Source organism: Podarcis raffonei, chromosome 1, assembly GCF_027172205.1.
Source record: "Podarcis raffonei isolate rPodRaf1 chromosome 1, rPodRaf1.pri, whole genome shotgun sequence".
In the NCBI taxonomy this organism is placed as follows: domain Eukaryota; kingdom Metazoa; phylum Chordata; class Lepidosauria; order Squamata; family Lacertidae; genus Podarcis; species Podarcis raffonei.
Window position 1 is genome coordinate 125,195,972 of NC_070602.1, and position 20,880 is coordinate 125,216,851.

At 43.5% G+C, this 20,880-nt stretch overlaps 1 protein-coding gene across 3 annotated transcripts in view; it reads right to left on the reverse strand.

The window, feature by feature from the left end:
- The window catches only part of LOC128399517 (aldehyde oxidase 4-like), a 71,745-nt gene extending 51,530 nt beyond the window's left edge, over nt 1–20,215 (reverse strand). Inside the window, exons 1-11 of one of the 3 annotated variants that reach the window (XM_053361087.1) lie at nt 19,776–20,214; nt 17,670–17,727; nt 14,606–14,702; nt 12,627–12,735; nt 10,583–10,709; nt 9,487–9,548; nt 7,892–8,008; nt 4,619–4,699; nt 3,530–3,674; nt 2,081–2,173; nt 777–928 (exon numbers count right to left, since the gene is read on the reverse strand). In XM_053361087.1, coding sequence (XP_053217062.1) covers nt 777–928; nt 2,081–2,173; nt 3,530–3,674; nt 4,619–4,699; nt 7,892–8,008; nt 9,487–9,548; nt 10,583–10,709; nt 12,627–12,735; nt 14,606–14,702; nt 17,670–17,727; nt 19,776–19,829 — 1,095 coding nt within the window. In that variant the 5' untranslated portion in view covers nt 19,830–20,214. Of the gene's footprint in view, nt 1–776; nt 929–2,080; nt 2,174–3,529; nt 3,675–4,618; nt 4,700–7,891; nt 8,009–9,486; nt 9,549–10,582; nt 10,710–12,626; nt 12,736–14,121; nt 14,290–14,605; nt 14,703–17,669; nt 17,728–19,775 lie in introns of those variants that run through there. The other 2 variants (XM_053361071.1, XM_053361079.1) reach the window with 2 other exon arrangements.
- Nucleotides 20,216–20,880: the final 665 nt, after the last annotated feature.

Sequence of the window (20,880 nt, forward strand, 5' to 3'; positions counted from 1 at the left end):
ATAACCAAGGAAAAAAATTAGAGAATACTTTGTCTCTTTTCATATTTACAGTTATTTATACCTCTATAAAATGCTATTCACAATAAAGGAGTGAAATGAAAGATAAGATATCAGAAAAAAGGAAAAAAGAACACAAAAAAATAAAGAAGTAAAAGAAAAAAATCATAGGGGAAATTTTTTTAAAGTAGATAAGTATTCACTATACATAGCCATTTCCCATCTATATTTATATTTAATTGTATAATTTCCTCTTGTCCTTATCTACCTTAAATAAAGTGTTTTTTTAAAAAAGACTTCCACCGTTTGCCTCACACGTTTTTATTAATCTGTTCGTCAGATCCTCTGTTCTTCATATTTTCCCTTTGGATTTCCTTAATGTTCGGACTTTTTGATTTGGACTGGCAGGTGGGTTTGTGAATCACTAAGACAACATCTTGTGTGTTTAGAAGTGGGCACTGCACAGCCAGTTATCTATCCTCCAAAGGCTGAGTAAAAGCAAAAATGACCCAGGCAATGGTAGGGACAGAGTGGGGTCCTTCACACAGACAAGTGTATCCATCCTTCACCACCCCATAATTGTTCCTTTATTGCCGAATGTTCACCCTTAGTGATCCACCTGATAGTTCTGGAGCAACGGGGAAGGAAGCCCATGGTTTAGCAGTACAGACAGCATTGGATAGGGTGCAAATATTTATGAGAGAATGGAGGGTAGAACTGTGAAGCCATGGCAGGAAGTAATCTGTACCTGGTCAAAGGAAGCAAGGTGGGAAACCTACCGCCAAATTCCTAATTTGTTCTCCAGCAAGGGTCCTCAGTTGCTTCAGCAGCACACCATAAATCTTTGACTTTTCCATTGGGAGTTCTGGGATGATGGTTAATAGGAAGTCCCTCAGTTGGGCAAGATGGATTGCTGCGCCGATCAAGATCCCTGGAACCAAGCAATTTTCACAAGGGGGGGTGGGAGCACAAATGGGCATTTTTAAACAGCCACACAGTCCACAGGCAGAGTTGGTGTTTGTTGTGATAAGGGGCAGCAAATAACTGATACAGTGGTACCTCGGGTTAAGAACTTAATTCGTTCTGGAGGTCCGTTCTTAACCTGAAACTGTTCTTAACCTAAGCACCACTTTAGCTCATGGGGCGTCCTGCTGCCACTGCGCGATTTCTGTTCTCATCCTGAAGCAAAGTTCTTAAGCCGAGGTACTATTTCTGGGTTAGCGGAGTCTGTAACCTGAAGCATCTGTAACCTGAAGCGTCTGTAACCCGAGGTACCACTGTATATGCAATCCAATACATGTCTAAAGGTAAAGGTAAAGGGACCCCTGACCATCAGGTCCAGTCGTGACCGACTCTGGGGTTGTGGCACTGATCTTGCTTTATTGGTCGAGGGAGCCGGCATACAGCTTCCGGGTCATGTGGCTGGCATGACTAAGCTGCTTCTGGTGAACCAGAGCAGCACACGGAAATGCCGTTTACCTTCCCGCCGGAGCGGTACCTATTTATCTACTTGCACTTTGATGTGCTTTCAAACTGCTAGGTGGGCAGGAGCAGGGACCGAGCAACGGGAGCTCACCCCGTCACAGGGATTCAAACCGCCGACCTTCTGATCAGCAAGTCCTAGGCTCTGTGGTTTAACCCACAGCGCCACCCGCGTCCCTATAAACCATGTAGATAACGTCAAAATAACACGTGAAACATTGCCTGCTAAATATGGATGCAAATAATAGGTGAGAAAATGGTATCTCTAAGATGTGTGCATCCATCCATTCAGACACAATGGCTTCAGTCTAGCCAAAGTCAATAAGGGCAGAGTCCTATTGAAATCTACATATTGTTTTAAAGCTAGCCACAACTAGTTCCATGATTGCTATGGGACAATGGGTCTATGCTTCAATGTATGAAGGCAATACTTTATTCAGTGAAGCCCACGAGTTAAGAATTATCGCTTGCCTATATTCACAGTGGCAATGCATACGCTGTTTATCATTGTAGTACAGTACATTCAGTACAGTTTATCGCCACCCAAAGAGCTAAAACATTGATCCCCAATGGTGGCCCCAGTGACTGCTTAGAGACATACCACTGTCTCCAACTTCAGTAACATGCAGATCTGGGATCCTAGTAGGATGAAGGAGAACGGGATGATAGACAGAAAGAAGTTTCATATCAAGTCCTAAAAGGGACAAAATCACAATGAGATATCAGAAAGATAAAGCAGGACTACAAGCAAGGTGGCAGAAACAACTTTTGGGGGCACCAGCCCCCTCAATTTTTTTGTTGGGGGGGGCAAAGGGACCTCAGCCTCTAGGAGTTGGCTCCAATCAATGCACACTCTATATCTGTCACATCTAGTCAGTCCCTCAAACTAGGTTAGAATCAAATTTTTAACAGCCTCGTGCATAAAAACAACAACCCCCCCTTGCAAGTTTAAACCTAGCACAGCAGCTTGTATGTTTCTCCCCAATGAGCTAATTTTGTATGTACAGGGAGATTTTGTTTTTTACACAGCAGGCATTCAAAAATTAGATTCCATACCTGCCGTCTACAGTATTACAGTCCATTCTACCAATTCTGAATTCTGCTGCATCGTTCTGCAGCATACAGCAGTCTCCTCACTATTAGTCTCACCTCATATCACCAGATTTAGCCTGAAGTGTTCTGCATGATCCATGAACAACTCAATGCATTGGCAACCGCTACATCAGGCTTCTATTTCTAGTGATATTATTAATACAGCCAATTGCCTAGACCAGGAATAGCCAATGTATTACCCTCTAGATGCTTGCTGCATACAGCTCCCATTATCCCTGGTCACTGGTCATGTGATACATCGGGGGGCACCATGTTGGTGACCCCTGGTCTAGGTATAGTCGTATGCATGTATATAGATGTATGTCAAGTTTTGGTGTCAAGCTGGCAGCTTCATTTTATCTTAAACTTTCAGTAGCTTTCCTTGTAGATGTTGCCTCATGCTATGCACACTTTGATCATGTCCACACCATATTTTCAAGGCACATGTCTTCTCCCAAAGAATGCTAGGAACTGTAGTTTGTTAATGGTTCTGGTAATTGCAGCTCTACAGTTCCAAAGAATATTTGGAGGAAACCATGACTGGTAAAGTGGCATAAAGGTAAAGGTAAAGGGAGCGCTGACCAGTTGTGACCAACTCTGGGGTTGCGGCGCTCATCTCGCTTTATTGGCCAAGGGAGCCGGCGTACAGCTTCCGGGTCATGTGGCCAACATGACTAAGCCACTTCTGGCGAACCTGAGCAGCGCACGGAAACGCCGTTTACCTTCCTGCCAGAGCGGTACCTATTTATCTACTTGCACTTTGACGTGCTTTTGAACTGCTAGGTTGGCAGGAGCAGGGACCGAACAACGGGAGCTCACCCCGTCGCGGGGATTCGAACCGCCGACCTTCTGATTGGCAAGTCCTAGGCTCTGTGGTTTAACCGACAGCTATTCACAATTCTATGATTTGTGTGACCTCTGGGCTGATTGGGTGATTAGCAGGGCTGCATTTACATACCTACACTTGTATTTCCTACAACAAGAGGTGCATCTGGGTAGTTGGCTTTCAGGTTGACAAGCTCTTGCAGAGACACGGGAGAAATCCAGGTGGTTCTCTCTCCATTGAAAACCAGAGTTTTTCCTTTGCTCTCTTCAGCCAATCTCTGTGAGAAAAAGCAACATGGATAGAGTATTGCACAAGGATGAACAAAACGCAAACTTAGCTGTTTCAAGGAGAACCAAGCCCTCTTTAATCCTGAACCACACCTTACAGTTAAGTGTTAAGCACTCTTCCCAGGATAGCTTTGTAAGAAACTATCATGTTGGTGTTGTTTTGCGCATCCACAACACATAGGAGATTACGTTTACAGTAATTTAAAAATTGCAAGAATTTCTGGCTTTAAAAAGAAGTGTGTAAGAAAAAAACAGAAAATATTTTCAGAGAGTTTTCAACAGTGTTGATAAGGGGGATGAAGTGGCAGCGATAGAAAAACTTCACAGAGATGTGAAGTTGCTCTCTTTTTATCCTCTAGTAAAGAGGACTGACTCCTGCCAACCTAGCAGTTCGAAAGCACATCAAAGTGCAAGTAGATAAATAGGTACCACTCTGGCGGGAAGGTAAACGGTGTTTCCGTGCGCTGCTCTGGTTCGTCAAAAGCGGCTTAGTCATGCTGGCCACATGACCCAGAAGCTGTCTGCAGACAAACACCGGCTCCCTAGGCCTATAGAGCGAGATGAGCGCTGCAACCCCAGAGTTGGTCACGACTGGACCGAATGGTCAGGGGTCGCTTTACCTTTACCTAAAGAGGACTGATGAGCAGGCAATTGGGGAAAATAACCGATTCATCCTTCTGGCAACCCCAGTGAAGGAGGGATGCATTTTCAGGGGAGATCTGGTAAGCAGGTGGGGGTCGGGTAAGTGTGTTAGGGTTGTATGGGGAAACACAACCCCGAGCGAGTGCTTAGAACCTACTGGAGTCTTGCTACCACTTAGCAAATATTAGGGGTGGCATGCAAACTTTGTAACAATATGCAAACACTCACACACACACACTTATACAGTCTGTTATAGACTCCTTCACAACAGGCATGAACAAATTTCTCCTACCATTAGTTCAGGAGGAAATATATAATCCTGGGTTGGGTCAATGGGATGAAATCTTTCAGGCTTGCATAGACCTGAGCACATCTATAGGAAAAGAAAAGAAGGCTTAATATTAGCATGCACGGGAAGTGGAAAAGAAGGGTATAATATACCTCTAGCAGTGGCCAAAAATGTGGGGCCTATGAGCCCATTTTTAAAGTTTTTTTAAGGGAGTGCTGTAGGCGACACCCCCATCTGGTTGCTTCTCTCCCCACTCCCCTTGGACCCAAATACAGACATAAGGAGACAAAGCTCAGTCACACACATATTTGCTGTTCAAAATAGTATTGACAAAAGTCAGGCCCAGGAGAATTAAAATGGATCTTCCTGAATTTGCAACATCAAATTAAAGCTTACAATGGTAGGCAGCATAGTAAAAACAAACAAACCCATAGATCTTGTGCTTACGAGCAAGTCAAAACCATTGATCCAAGGCACAGATCCTCATGAACAACAAAAGCACCAACAAATCACCAAACACATCTGTGGCCATAAGAGGTGATCTGTGCTTCGGTGATGGTTTTGAGGGGAAGCTTTGTAAACATTACAAGGATTTGCATGATTCAGAAAAGTGAGCAATTTGGTTGTCCTGCATTTGTGAAGCAGGCCTCCATAGACAATGCAGATCAGGCATGTTATGTACTGAAGTTCTCACCCTGGGCCAGCAGGGGGATACTGTAGATAGTTATGCAAATGAAGGATCGAAAGTGACGTTTGGTGATTGGATAGTTTGCATGCAAATGAAGGATCGAAAGTGACGTTCAGTGATTGGATAGTTTTAAAAAGTTGCTACAGTTACGATGTTCTGGAGCTCTATATAAGCAGGCTGACTGAGCTCTTCAGTTCTGTTCTGTTCTGGCCTCTGAATAAACAAGAGCTGAATAAACAAGAGCTGTTTGAAGAATCGCTGTGTCGTCTGATATGTTCGCCCACAACTTAACAAGGCATATGTTCAGCGGGCCTCAAATTGGGATTGATAGGATATAAAATCACATTGTGGATGACCTTTGTTTGGACAATGTCACCATCATTTAATTATTTGGAACATAACATGCTCTACTCTTCTTCTTCTTCTTTTTGTAAACACATTAGAAAAGCATTTCTCCTCAAATCGCATTAATCCCTATTTTAAAACACAAATAACCAAAGCTCTTTACAGAGTAGTCCACTGCCAACTGAAGATTTTGCTTAGCAAACACCCAGATAGTTAAGCAGGTTTAGAGCTTCCTCTGCAATGTTGCTCAAGGGTGTGGTGATTATATTTCACTGTTGTGTAAGAAACACAAGCTCTGTTTAAACCATTCTTGACCTTCACACTCATCACAAAGCTGATGAAAGGTTTATGAAGATGGCATAAATCCTCTTTGCCAAAACTTGCCTTATTGCAAAACAGTATTAGAAGAGTAGAGGGAAACGCTGACAACCGAAAATGTTTCCACTCACCTATCATGTTACACGTCCTGTGTACATACCCACTGCAGGTCAGAGCTAGTCTAATAAGATTTAACTTGGGTGCATGAGAAGGTAGCTAAGCCACCTCACCCTCTGAAAGCGATGTTTATAAGCTCCAAGTTTTACAGATCTGGCTTCTCCCTTCTAGGATTACCAAATGCTTCAGAGACTCTCATTAGACCTCTGAAGCATGATTTAGCAAGCAAAATTACACTGTGTGTGTGTAGGATTTTGGGGTGTATCGATCAGTGCAGACAGGGTTAACCCTCCTCTCCCATACTGTGACTCCAACCCCTAGTACTCCCCTGTGTGACAATTAAGCTTAGAAACTGTTGGCAGGAGCCACTGCGGGACTTTTTTCAAACCTAATTGTCACCTGGAAAGGTAGGCAGAGGAGGGGAGGTTGTGTGGTGCCCCACAGCCGTGGAACATTTGAACACAATACCATCAACCCTCCCTGCCACAACTTTGCAAAATCACATTAAGCTTGCACTGCTTCTGAAAGACGGATCCAGTTCTCACTAAACATCAGAGGAATTCTGGCAGTTCCAGTGAACTGGTATTTTGTACTGTTTAATGTGGAACTACAGTTTCTCCTCTGGGTAGAAACTCTGTGATCCTGGGTTGATCTGAATAAACTCCTGGGTTGGAGAAAGATTTACTACTAATTACTTCCCAGCATTCTCACCGCCTAGGCTTGCGCCCCGGGGAGATCACTTCAGTGCTACTAACTTCACCCCCGGAGGCTCACTCCATTGTCGCTCGAAACAGATGGGTGCCAACTTTCTGTCAAAACACAGCTATTTTTCTCTGAAACTACCGTATGTTCCCTTTCAGAATAGGGCTGGGATTGCTCCGAAGCTTGCTCCCATCTGGCAAGATGGTGCTTTGAAGGATGGATCGGCATCTATGTATTTCTGAGCTCAGTCACATTCTGGGATATTTGTACAATCTCTCTCTATAGTTGCTGGTTCCTCGGACTTCATGTGACTCTGAAAAGCAGGGCTGGGGAACTGTAATGGCAGATTAATAGATAAGCATAGTGTATACAGAGTTAGTGTAGCGTAGTGTACACGCCGAAGAATTGATGCTTTTGAACTATGGTGCTGGAGGAGACTCTTGAGAGTCCCATGGACTGCAAGAAGATCAAACCTCTCCCTTCTTAAGGAAATCAGCCCTGAGTGCTCACTGGAAGGACAGATCCTGAAGCTGAGGCTCCAATACTTTGGCCACCTCATGAGAAGAGAAGACTCCCTGGAAAAGACCCTGATGTTGGAAAAGATGGAGGGCAGAAGGAGAAGGGGATGACAGAGGACGAGATGGTTGGATAGTGTTCTCGAAGCTACCAGCATGAGTTTGACCAAACTGCGGGAGGCAGTGGAAGACGGAAGTGCCTGGCGTAATCTGGTCCAGGGGGTCACGAAGAGTTGGACATGACTAAATGACTAAACAACAACAACAACACAGAGTTAGGCCCCCCTGCAGCTTAGCCCACCCCCAACAATTAGTATCCATTCTTAACTGACTGAATACCTTTGAAACGTAACTGCAAACAATGAATTGTCATTGTTGAATTATAGCATTTTAGTTTGTTGTGTTGTGTTGTGTTGTTTCCATTCTTCATTTCTCCTACTCCCCGTCAGGGAAGGCTGTTCCACTAGCGTGCGAAGGCCTTCCTCAAATGGAAGTTTTAAACACCAAGATAAACTCATTGGTACTTGTGTAAAGATTACACACGTTCAGTCATTGTGTGATAAATGTGGGAATTAGAAAGTGGTCGCTTACCCGGTTTCCTTCTCTGGAACACGAGTGTTCCTCTTTACTTTCTTTCTCCTTCCCTTCTTTCTCTTTCCCTTCTTTATCCATGCAACATTTCCCACTCCCTGCCAGTGGGCAGGATTCCTAAAGAAAGAATTCATTCAATAGTGCTACAGAGGGTTATCCCATTCCAAGCAATGCATACTAGTTTTTAAGGCTGCAAGGTGAAGCAAACCCTGTGGAACACAGCCAGATCCTTTATATTTTTATTTGTGGCATTTACACCCAGCCCTTTAGCCCCAAAGTCTATCAAGCGGCTTAGAAAATACTAAGAGAACTTTTGAGAAAACATGCATAGGTTTGCACTTGTAAAATACATGTTTAGATGTTTGTTGTATTTATATTCTTACATTAATACCCTACCTTTCTTCCATCATGGAACCTGAGTGGCATCCACAGGGCTCTGAAGAAGTCTCTCAACCGAGCACTGAACAGATTCAGAACTGCTTAGCTACAGTAAAACGATAGCTTCATGTGCCTTTAGATCAGGCATAGGCAAACTCCGGCCCTCCAGATGTTTGGGACTACAACTCCCACCATCCCTAGCTAACAGAACCAGTGGTCAGGGATGATGGGAATTGTAGTCCCAAACATCTGGAGGGCTGGAGTTTGCCTATGCCTGCCTTAGACCATATCCTGGAATGTGCCACCCCCCTCAACAGGTCATTGCCAGATTTCTCCCAGAAAGGGTAAATCCAGATTAACCAGGGATGAGGAGATGAGGAGAGCCTGACAAGGACATTAGGTAGACTCTGAAAAATGTGTGTGAGGAGCACCGGCTCTACAAGATATATCCCTCCCTGGAAGCACCCTCCAACTCATGTTCCTCAACAAGTAAAGGTAAAGAGGCCCCTTAAGTCCAGTCGCGGATGTCTCTGGGGTTGCGGCTCTCATCTCGCTTTACTGGTCAAGGGAGCCGGCGTTTGTCCGCAGACAGCTTCCGGGTCATGTGGCCAGCATGACTAAGCCGCTTCTGGCGAACCAGAGCAATGCACAGAAACGCCGTTTACCTTCCCGCTGGAGTGGTACCTATTTATCTACTTGCACTTGACGTGCTTTCGAACTGCTAGGTTGGCAGGAGCAGGGACCAAGCAATGGAAACTCACCCTGTTGTGGGGATTCGAACCACTGACCTTCTGATCAGCAAGCCCTAGGCTCTGTGGTTTAGACCACAGCGCCACCTGTGATATTCACTAAATACCATCCAGAGGCATGGTATTGGAGGTGATAGACATCTATCATGACTAGCAGCTATTGGTAACCTTATTCTCTGTGACTTTACCTAATTCCTTCTTAAGGCCATCCAAGTTGGCATCCATCTCCACATATTGTGGTAGTGAAGAGGGAATAATACACACTTTCCCTTAATCTTCCACCATTCAGCTTTTGGGGATGACTCTGGGAGACAGAGAGAGAGCCCTGACCACTTAAACCAAGCAAAATTTTATATCCCTCTATCACGTCACTTTGGCGAAGGGTCAAAAGTGCCCCGTGCCTTTGTGTATACCAACAAATAGCAATTTTAACACAGTGTTATTTATTTTTCTATTTGTTTCCCTTACCGGAGAGAAAGCACTGAAGCTGTCAACTATAGGTCTGTATCCTGTGCAACGGCACAAATTGCCTGGAAGGAACGATCAGACACAGAGATAAATAAATCAAAGCTACAGTTTTGCAAATCATCTGAACCTAGCACTTCAATTCAACTTGTGTAACAGAGATCATGGGCAACTAACTTTGGTAGGGATTTGGCCAGGATTTGAATACAAAACTAAAAAAAATAATGTAGCCTTAAAGGGGGCAATCTCTCTCTCTCTTGCATATACACTGCTTCTCTTCCTTATCCATGTACCTGAGGATATGTTGATCGAAATGTAATGTTGTTATATGTTTTAATTATTTGGTGGCATGCTTTTTTTGACTGTTAGAACTTAAAATAAAGAACAAGAAGAAATACTTGGAGCCAGTAAATTTGCTCTTGTAGGGTGGTGGGCTGAATCTGGCCTGTTGTCTGCTAGTTAGCCTGGACCCTACTGAGCCATAAGCAAAATGCATGTGCATTTCAGAAATGGTCCTTCAGAGCACACAGGAACCAGATGACACCAAACAACAGAGCAACACAAAAGTATAGGGTAAGTGTTCTGCTACCAACTAGAGATGGGTGAACCTGTCAATTTCAGTCCCACACATTTTCTCATTTTCCCGTGTTCTGCATTTAGGCATCAGTTTGTGATTATTCTTTTGTTAAGTCCCCGTGAAAATTCATCAGCGCTTAAGTATGAATTTCTCCTAAATATATACATTTTTGCAAAGAAATTTTCTTGAATATAATGCAATTTTAAATGTTATTTTAACTTATATTTGCATTTCTATCCACGCTTTACTCCAGTACATGCATTTTTGTACACGCCACTTGATTGGAGAACTGCATTCCAAAATTCAGAGAAGCATGAATTTCAAAAGATGGCTGTGTTTTGGTTTGTGCATTGTTTCAGAAAGTGCGAATTAGGTAAGTTCTCCTTTAAATGTGAACTGATTTGACTTTCTCCCCCACCCCTACTCTTAACTAAGCAATTTTACAAGACATTCAAATAAAAACAACAACTATTTTTATATATCAGTTTGGGGGGGGGGAATATTTTGAGAAAGCCAGCCTACCATCCAGGCACGCAGTTATCTGATCCATGGTAGGTTCCGGGTTATTTCTTAAGAGCGAATACATAGACATCACCATCCCAGGAGTGCAGAAGCCACACTGGGAGCCGTGGCACTTTGCAAGCCTTTCCTGGAATGATAATACATATCTAAATAGATCATAGAATCATAGAGTTGGAAGAGACCACAAGGGCCATCGAGTCCAACCCCCTGCCAAGCAGGAAACACCATCAGAGCACTCCTGACATATGGTTGTCAAGCCTCTGCTTAAAGACCTCCAAAGAAGGAGACTCCACCACACTCCTTGGCAGCAAATTCCACGGTCGAACAGCTCTTACTGTCAGGAAGTTCTTCCTAATGTTTAGGTGGAATCTTCTTTCTTGTAGTTTGGATCCATTGCTCCGTGTCCGCTTCTCTGGAGCAGCAGAAAACAACCTTTCTCCCTCCTCTATGTGACATCCTTTTATATATTTTATATATCCATACAAAGAAACATTGACTTCTAGAGTATCATCCTACCTTTTCCTGATATCCTTTGCCCTCTTATTATTACTATTACTCAGTAAACAGTTACTAAAAAAAAGCATCCTGTGCCCAAATTCATGGCTGTAGCAAAGGGCAGAAATGGCAGGAGAAGTTTTGAAGTGTCAATTGTAGCTTTTGTTCTTTGACATGGGGCACTCTGTCCTGGCTCCTGCTAACAAACTCTGCCCCCCACCCCATTAAAATTTGCTGAATCAGAAGCATTAAGTCTCATTTAAAGGGGGTGGCACCAGTTGACAGCAGCCTGCTATACAAGGATTAAGCAAAAGCTTTCCCCATCCTTCTATATCCATGCTACCTGTAGCTAAGGTAAAGGGACCCCTGACCATTAGGTCCAGTCGTGGCCGACTTTGGGGTTGCGGCACTCATCTCGCTTTATTGGCCGAGGGAGCCGGTGTACAGCTTCCTGGTGAACCAGAGCAGCACACAGAAACGCCGTTTACCTTCCCGCCGGAGCGGTACCTATTTATCTACTTGCACTTTGACGTGCTTTCGAACTGCTAGGTTGGCAGGAGCAGGGACCAAGCAACGGGAGCTCACCCCATCGCAGGGATTCAAACCGCCAACCTTCTGATTGGCAAGTCCTAGGCTCTGTGGTTTAACCCACAGCGCCATCTGCGTTCCTAGCTGGCGACATTTTTGGAGAAGGGCAAGTGACCAAGCTGGCAAAGTCCCAGACAGTCACAGGCCAAAAAGAAAAAGAAAAAAGTTCTAGAAATGGGTGGTCCATTCTCAAAAACTTGATTCATAATTTGGCTCCGCTACTGACACCATGACAACTACTGTTACTACTACTACTACTAAGAAGAAGAAAGCAGCTTGGTTGCAATCTGTTTCAGATCCTGCCATACTCTTGGTGAAGTCATTGATACCATAACAGGGTCCCAATCATTTCCCAAGTTGCATCTCCTATTTTCTATTTTGGCTGCTGTGGCAGATATTATGGCAGCAGCAGATTTCTTCTTCCTTCCCTTTTTTGGCAGGGAAATGCAATTTCCCCAGGGTCGCTGGCACACATGCCAATGGAAGGAGGGTGGGAGGGAAGGAAGGCTGTAACGCCAACAGCCGGATAAGGGGAGTGGAGAGGGATAATAATAATAATAATAATAATAATAATAATAATAATAATAATTTATTTATACCCCGCCCACCTGGCTGGGTTTCCCCAGCCACTCTGGGCGGTTTCCATCACTAAAATACAATAACTTATTAAACATTAAAAGTGAGGATGGGTGAGCGATGAGACAGTAGGGATGTTTTAATTTGTTGGAACCCGTCTAGAGTGGCTGGAGAAACCCAGTCATATGGGCGGCATATAAATAATAATAATTATTATTTAGAAGCTCTCCTCCAGGTTGTCCAAACCCAAACTGGCCCAAGAAGAACAATGGGGCTGCAACGCTTGCCTTGGACCGGAGGCAAGCATTACAGGCCACCAGGCTTTTCACATATTCTGAAACTCGGGCAAAGTGAACTTGGACAACTTCTCTTATTTTACTCTCACCTGAATGGGATGGAGCTTGGTTTTCGTACTTCCAACTCCTTCCACGGTCGTTACTGCAGCGCCATACAACAGGCATAATGGAAGTAGGCACGAGTTGGCTGGATAATGTCTTTGAAATGTAAAGGAGAATTTTGAAGACTAAATCACGTTTTACCAACCCACTAGGGCCATTTTTAGCATTGGTTTTTTCAGGCTAGCACAATCCAATATGCAGCACTGGACACCAGAACTTAAAATGGTTGCTCCCCACCCCAGAACTACCCATTCTTTCTCAGACTGCATTCTCCATTAACCTATGTATATCAATCGAAAGGTGTGACAGTGAGGTAGAGCTGGTCTTCTTCAACCTTGGGTGCCCCTGGGTGTTAAAGAGGTAAAGGGACCCCTGACCATTAAGTCCAGTTGTGGCCGACTCTGGGGTTGCGGCGCTCATCTCACTTTATTGGCCAAGGGAGCCGGCTTACAGCTTCCGGGTCATGTGGCCAGCATGACTAAGCCGCTTGTGGCGAACCAGAGCAGCGCACAGAAACGCCGTTTACCTTCCCGCCAGAGCGGTACCTATTTATCTATTTGCACTTTGACGTGCTTTTGAACTGCTAGGTTGGCAGGAGCAGGGACCGAGCAACAGGAGCTCACCCTGTTGCGGGGATTCGAACCGCCGACCTTCTGATCGGCAAGTCCTAGGCTCTGTGGTTTAACCCATGTCCCTTGCCCCTGGGTGTTAGTAGACTACAATTCCATCATCCTCAGTCAGCATGGATGATGGAAGTTCTAGTCCAGGGGTTGGCAACGTGAGGCCATAGCTGTCAACTTTCCCCCTTTTTTAAAGGAAAATCCTATTTGGAATAAGGGAATTTCCCTTTAAAAACGGGAAATGTTGATAGCTATGCGTGCGGCCCAGGAGTTGGATGCAGCCCACGAGGACAATTTTACCAGCTCACGAGCTGCCTGCAAACCAAGCCGCCCGCTTGGCAAATCCCCCACACGCTGGACTAAAGCAGCGCGGTGCGGGGACTCGCTGAGTGGCACCAGAAATGGTGCCTGCACACTTGCAGATACCAGAAATCACATCTGCACATGTCCAGATGCCGAAAATCGCTCATGCGCAGGCGTGATTTCCAGCATCTGGGCATGCGCAGAAGCGATTTCTGATGCCGTGGACATGCGCAGATGCAATTTCCGGCATCGCGCTGCTCCAGTCCGGCCCACTGACAATCCGGAGTGATCTGCCCCATGGCTAATAAAGCTTGCCAACCCCTGTTCTAGTCCAACAACATCTGAGGGACCAACACCCAAACTGAGGACCCCTGAAGCCATGCGCACCCTTTGACTTTGAAGCGCATTCAAAACACATCGTTTGCCTCAAAGGATTCTGGGCCCTGTAGTTTACCTCTCACAGAGTTGCAATTCACCGCCGTCCTTAACAAACTACAGGGCCCAGAATTCTTTGAGGGAAACAAGGTGCTTTAATGGGTTTTAAAGGTATGGCACGTACACAGGTAAAGCGCCGAGGAGGGACCACAATCACCCCTCAAATACTCGCATGGGGGAGCAAAGTTAAATTCTGTCCATGGCAGCAGCCTAGTTGAGCAGGGCCTTGATGCTTTGAGGAGAAAAATTCCACCCTGCAGGGCCTTTAACCCTTCGTGGCTGCTAAGGCTCCTCTTCCCCTCAGAGTTTGCCCCTCATCACCCCCTGCTCCCTTCCCTGTCCCCTGTCAGTACCACTGTCGAGTCTGAAGCAAGTTAAAATGGAGGCAAAATGGAGTCTGAAGCAAGTTAAAATGGAGGCTGACAGCCTCTAGGTATTCAGCAGGTCTTTTTTGCACATTTCTGACAGATGCTCTTCTCAGCTGTCAGATCAAACAACAATTCCTGCGATTATTGTGGGAAAGCCATATATGGCAACTGATTTATTTTTTTTAATGACGTTTTTAAAAACGTTTTGGTGCTGTTATCCTTTCCCTTTCTTAAGGATACCGTATCTTCTTGGTGTCTGGGTTGTATGTTGATATCATCACAGTGCAAGCCCCGCAGCCTCCAATTCCACAGCCATACTTCGTTCCTGTGAGGCAGACTTGCAGTTACAGTGGAGGGTTAAGGGAAAAAAGTGCTGACTCCTTGTTTAATACAATGGTACTGTACCTCAGGTTACATATGCTCCAGGTTACATACACTTCAGGTTACAGACTCTGCTAACCCAGAAATATTACCTTGGGTTAAGAACTTTGCTTCAGGATGAGAACAGAAATCGCGTGGCGGCAGCTGGAGACCCCCATTGGCTAAAGTGGTGCTTCAGGTTAAGAACAGTTTCAGGTTAAGAACGGCCCTCCAGAACAAATTAAGTACTTAACCCGAGGTACCACTGTATCTGGATTCCCCTCACCCCACCCCGCATGACGTCTTTCACATTACTTTTTATTTCCTTTATGGGGTAGAGGAGAAAGAAAATAAATGAAGAGAAGGCACTTTATCAAGATGGTAGCTAAGTTTGAGAATGCATTTTTTAAATAAAAAAATCCTACATTTTAATGAATATTTTTAATTTAACTTTTTATGTAGCCAAAGGCCCATCTGCACTATACATTTAAAGCAGTATTGTACCACTTTAAACTGTCATGGCTTCCCCCAAAGGATCCTGGGAACTGTAGTTTGTTAAGGGTGCTGAGCGTCGTTAGGAGACTCCTATTTCCCTCAGAGAACTAGTTCCCAGAGTGGGTTAACAATCCCTCTTCCCAGAGAACTGTAGTTTTTTGAGGGGAAATAGAGGTCCCTTAAATAGGGTTCCCTCTGGGAGCTGTAGGTTTTTTTTAAGGGAAAAAGAGGTCCTTTAATAGGGGTCTCAGCACCCTTAATGAACTACAGTTCCCATAATTCTTTGGGGGGAGTCATGACTGGTTAAAGTGGCATTATCCTGCTTCAAATGTATTGTGCAAATGGAGCCTAAGACTGAAATAATATGCCCTAACCCGAGAGTGGGATTTACTTAGGAGTAAATATGCATAGAATTGTGCTGTAACTATTGCTCTGTTGTAGTTTCTACTGAAATTCCTATTTATGTATGGTTTGTTTTGTTTCATGTGACATGTCATGTGCCTTTGTAGTTTAGTGATTGGCTGGACTGAGGTAATCAACAAATAGCGTCTGAGAAAGGGTGCTCGGTTCACACATAATGTCAAACCACAATCAAAACAAACCTAGGTTTGTAAGTCAACAACAAACCATAGTTTAATAAATCACGGTTTAGTGTTATGTGCAAACCAGAAGTCCTTGCTTTTGAAAAGCCAAGAGGAATAATGCAGTAGAGCAGTAGAGAATGCAGCACCAAAGAGATACTGCTGCTCTTTGTGTATGCCAATTTACCTTAGCTACAGAAAGCACCACCAGAATATCAGAAGGAAAACTGCAGATCTTTTGCCCAAATAGCCCATCCCTTGGAACTGGGGCCGGCCCTCCCATGAGGCAAACTGAAGCAGCTGCTTTGGGTGGCAGAATCCCATGTACTGGCACCCCTGCAGGTGCCCTGCCTGTCCCTGCTGGGGTCATGTGGTTGCGGCTGTAGCTTCCGGTGAGATCTTGTGAGATCTCTGCAAGAGTTCTGCAAGATCTTGTGAAATCTTGCGAGTGCTCTCTGGAAGCCACCACTACCACACAAGCCTTGTAAGTGAGGCTACACAGTAGCTTCCCGTTTCACCTGAGGGGGAGCAAAAGGATGCTGCTCCTGGCTGGAACTATTTCCATTCATGGGATAATTACGGGAAGTGTTAACACTTCTGCTTATTCTTACTTCAACTTCATGCTGATTTTCTGTGAACTGCTGTCGTAACAAGAAAAACAGGCTTGCTCCATTAAAATGTATGACTGCAGAGATTAATCTCACTTTATAAATTGACTTTTGCTTTGCAATATCTTATGCCCCAGAGTGTTTCCAAGTCCTGGTAAAATATTATTTGCAAAGTTTTCAATTATGTAGACTCTAGAGCAAGGGTCAACAAACTTTTTCAACAGACCTTGTGGGGGGGGGCTGGACTATATTTTGGGAAAAAATGAATGAATTCCTATGCCCCAAATACCCAGAGATGCATTTTAAATAAAAGCACACATTCTACTCATGTAAAAACACCAGGCAGGCCCTACAAATAACCCAGAGATGCATTTAAATAAAAGCACACATTCTACTTATGTAAAAACACGCTGATTCCCGGACCGCGGGACAGATATAGAAGGCAATTGGGCTGAATCTGGGCCCTGGAACACTAAGTTTTAGTAAGTTTCTAGTTCTAAAATATCTATTTATCTTTCCAATGCATGTAAAACTGAATTGTGGAAGAGGATGCTCCTAGACTAGGACTTGTAAAAAAAATCCTTAAGAAACCTGTTGCCAAAGTATAAGATTTTTTCACAGAAAATGTAATTTTGGCACATGTTTGCATAGCTGGTTGTACAATGGAGAGTAGAAAAGGATATGTTCTACAGTGTCCAGCATATTCAAAGAACATCCGCAATGGCTATCATTTCTGGGGATGTTTAAATATCTGTCCTTGACGAAAGCTGAGGGGAAAATGTTCAGTCGGGCTAACATAAAGGCCCTGTGTTGGACTGGAATTATTAATTTTGAGATATGGGTGACCCTGTTATCTGTTGTATTTAAACCACAGAACTTGGGGGAGTAAATTATATCTACAGCTGACTCGATGTTTTGTTTTTCAATGTCCCTTAATCTGGTTTGAATATTGCGATAAATATATTGCTCACTTGAATTATACAAGGGTTCCAAGTCAATACAAATAGATCTGATTTTGCTATGTAAGAGGTGGAACCATCTGGATTTAGAAGAGTCCCTAAGTAAGTCAGTTTGCAGAGTCGAAGGTTGGCAACAAAAATGGCAACGCAACCAGTATTTTATAGTGCTGGTTCTATACCTATACCTAGTTCTGCATACCTCTCATACTTGATTGAACATGGGAGCCCCAGGATACGTCTCAATAAACTTTTCAAATCGGTAACAGAATAGTTATGCAACGCAAGATCTTTAAAAGGATACGCCCCTTTCTCAGGTAATTAAGCAGCAGTTCTTCAGGATCAGCAGATTTTTCTATCACCTGCATTAGAAAGGAGAGTCGAGAAACCAAAAAATACACCTTGCTTAAGAGGATTACCTATGCTTTTGATGAGAGGAATTAATATCACATGCTGCGTTTCTTCAGTTTCTCTTATTCAGATACAACAATGCAGGTCTTATCAAACCACAGGGAAACTGGAACTTGAGTTCAGCTACTTGGGTTGATGGCATTCCAGGCATTTACTCTGCATCTAGAGTGCTCCCATTGCATCTTTTGAAATCTTGATTTATGCCTTGATTTATGATGGGAACCATTTTGGGGAGAACTTGCATACTGGAGAAACTTTAAAAAGATTTGGAATCCAAATCCTTCTCCCTTATTTGATTTGGATCCAACATATAAGGTTTGTAATATTTTTTCCTTTTTTCTTTTTTGGAAGCTCTGCTTAACTATGGTGTATTTGTAAGGAGGAGAACAAGGCAGAAGAGTAATAAAATATATGAATGGATGAATACTGTTAGGAATTTGTGGGTGCCAGACACCTGCAATTCCTGGATCCAGTAAGTTTGAGAATTTAAGCAAGGCTTGAAATGTAAAAATTGGTGCCAGACTCTTAATCCTGGGACCCAGGCAAGCTTCCTCATGAGGCCCGGGTGATGGGTCACTAAAAGAACGAAGGAAAGGTAATGGGCCATTAAGAAAGCAAGGATAGGGGGCTCTGTGCCAGATAGCAAATGATAGCAACTCAGAGTTAGTTAGAATACAAAGCAAGAGTTTGATGTAGTTTTGGAGCTGTGATGTGAACTAGAAATACAGCTGCAGGTTCGAAAGCCAAAGGCAGCTTTCTGTTTGATTTCTGCTTGAATCCAAGGCTCCAGCTATGGGAGTAGTAGGACACTCTTGGGGTGCTAATGTTGTGAACCCTTCCATCGTAGGCTAAGGTTGTATATATGTGTAAAGAAACCATATGTCATAAAGACACCATAGTCTCTGCTGTGCCTTATTTCCAAAAGGAAACAAACTCTGGGCAAGTGCTTCGAACCCCTGGAATCTCTCACTGCTCAGAGATTGGGATGGCATGCAACAATATTCTTACAGCAGCTGAAGGGAACCTTTGGCCCTCCAGATGTTAAAATTAATGAACTTAAATGCTAGTTGAATGCCACCCACTATTTTCCTCTTCTTCTGATAAGAATAAATATAAAATAAGGGCACCATCTAGCCAAGTAACCACTTTTAAACTGCCAATTTCAATAGGACAGTTTCAAATGTGCTTAACTCTCTCCCACTGAAATCACAGTGCCTCTTATAGTTATGTCATACTAGACTTATAGTTGAAAGTATACAAAGCACAGTTGTTTTCTTCCTATAACTGCAGAATTCAAGTTGCTAAGAAACATGACACATGTATTTTAATCATTTCCTCGTCCTCTCTGGGTGAAATATCGGTAAATGGAGATGTTTTATTGTCTTTGTTCTCAAGTGGAGAAAACAAGAGAAAGTAAACACATGGGTGCATTTTAAGTGTTAAATTGCATGCATGCCTTTTTTTTTTTAGAAGGAAGGGCTATTAATGTTATTTGATTATATTTCTCTAGGGAACCTTTCATTGAATGTCCTTTTTATTTCAGATTGTTGTAGGGCACTCACAGTGAACTCATGCCGTATTTTCATTTTTAAAGTTTGGTGATATGGTATTGCAACCGATTACTATAGCTTATAGCTATAATAGCTTAATCCATTTCCAACAGCATTGCTCTTACAGCTGTTGCTCCATCCTCTTTCATTTTCGTAAGACCTAGGCATTCAAACACTAGAGGAAGTGTCTGCAAGGTTTAATTTAGTAATGTGAAATAAACATAGTTGACAATCCCAGTCAATGGTGGTCAATGAGACAGAGAAAGAAAGTCCCAACATGTAAACAATGATGTTGAAATGACAGAAGATTGCAGGGAAAAGATATGTAATTTGTAAGGTCATGAATAACATCTAGAGAACATTTTAAATCTTCTTTGTAGATACAAGAATGTGCCCCTTGTCCTTCCCCCCTTTTAAAAACACACTAAAGTATTAAAAGAAATCCTTACCTTCCTTCCGTTCACAAAAAAAATCAGCTCATCCGATTGTTGGGGATTAGCCATTCTGCTGTATGAAAGCACACCTTGAAAACTGTCAGATATTAAGTAAAAGGAGGGGGGGAAATACAGATTCTACAGTTGCTTCCACCACCGCTTTGGTCTGTGTTGCCCAGAACCGAGCGACAAATTATATAGGTGAAGAGGAGGAGCCAGAGTGGAATCGGTTGGAAGAGCTTTTCTTCCTCGCTAATCATAAATTTGATGCATGGTTGTAATAAATTAAGGTTTCTTGCAGGTGGCAGATGCTTTTATATCTAAGGTTTTGTTTTTAAAAAGCAAAATAACTGGTTGACACAGAAACCATTGTAATCGTCCTAAGCCAAGTATGCCTTTCTGTACTGGTCTCCCTTTTCAATTGAACAGGGCACTGAAAGGTCAAAAGAGGAGATGCCAGCGGAATTTCAGAGGGAAAGGAGCTCAAAAGGTGGGGTAATACTAATGAGAAAGCTCTTCCCTCACATTGCCATAGAAGTGGTCCTTCCCTAAGGATGGCAAGATCTTGACAAATGTGCAGGTCAGTACAGGAACAGGAATTCTGTCGGGTGTCCAGGTCCCAAACTGTGTAGGCTTTTTAAGCCAATGCAAGTAACTTGAAGCAAACAAGCATTGAGTGCAGTTCTCTCAGAATTGTTTGCGGCAGGAAAAGCCTAGCTGCTGCATTCTTCATACTTCAGTGGTACCTCCACACAGAGCACATTACAATAGATCAGTCTTGAAGTTACCCATCTGTGAATCACTGTCCAGGAAAGGCCACAGCTGGAGAACCTGTACCAAGCACGCGTGGTATGCATATAGGTAGCTAGTGCATTTTTTAAAAAGTGTGTTTGCATCAGGCCACTACAAGTTGAGGTCTAGCAGCTACATTCTGCACTAATTGTAGCTTCTGAATCAACTTCAAGGACCAGGGAAATCTACTTTATGCAACTGTTTGGTGTTATCTCATTTAGCCACTAATTGTGGCCTTCCTTGATATCAAGGCTGCTTTTGACACTGTCGATAGGCGGCTGTTATGGTCCAAATTGGAGACAATGGGCCTAGAACCTAGATGACTTTA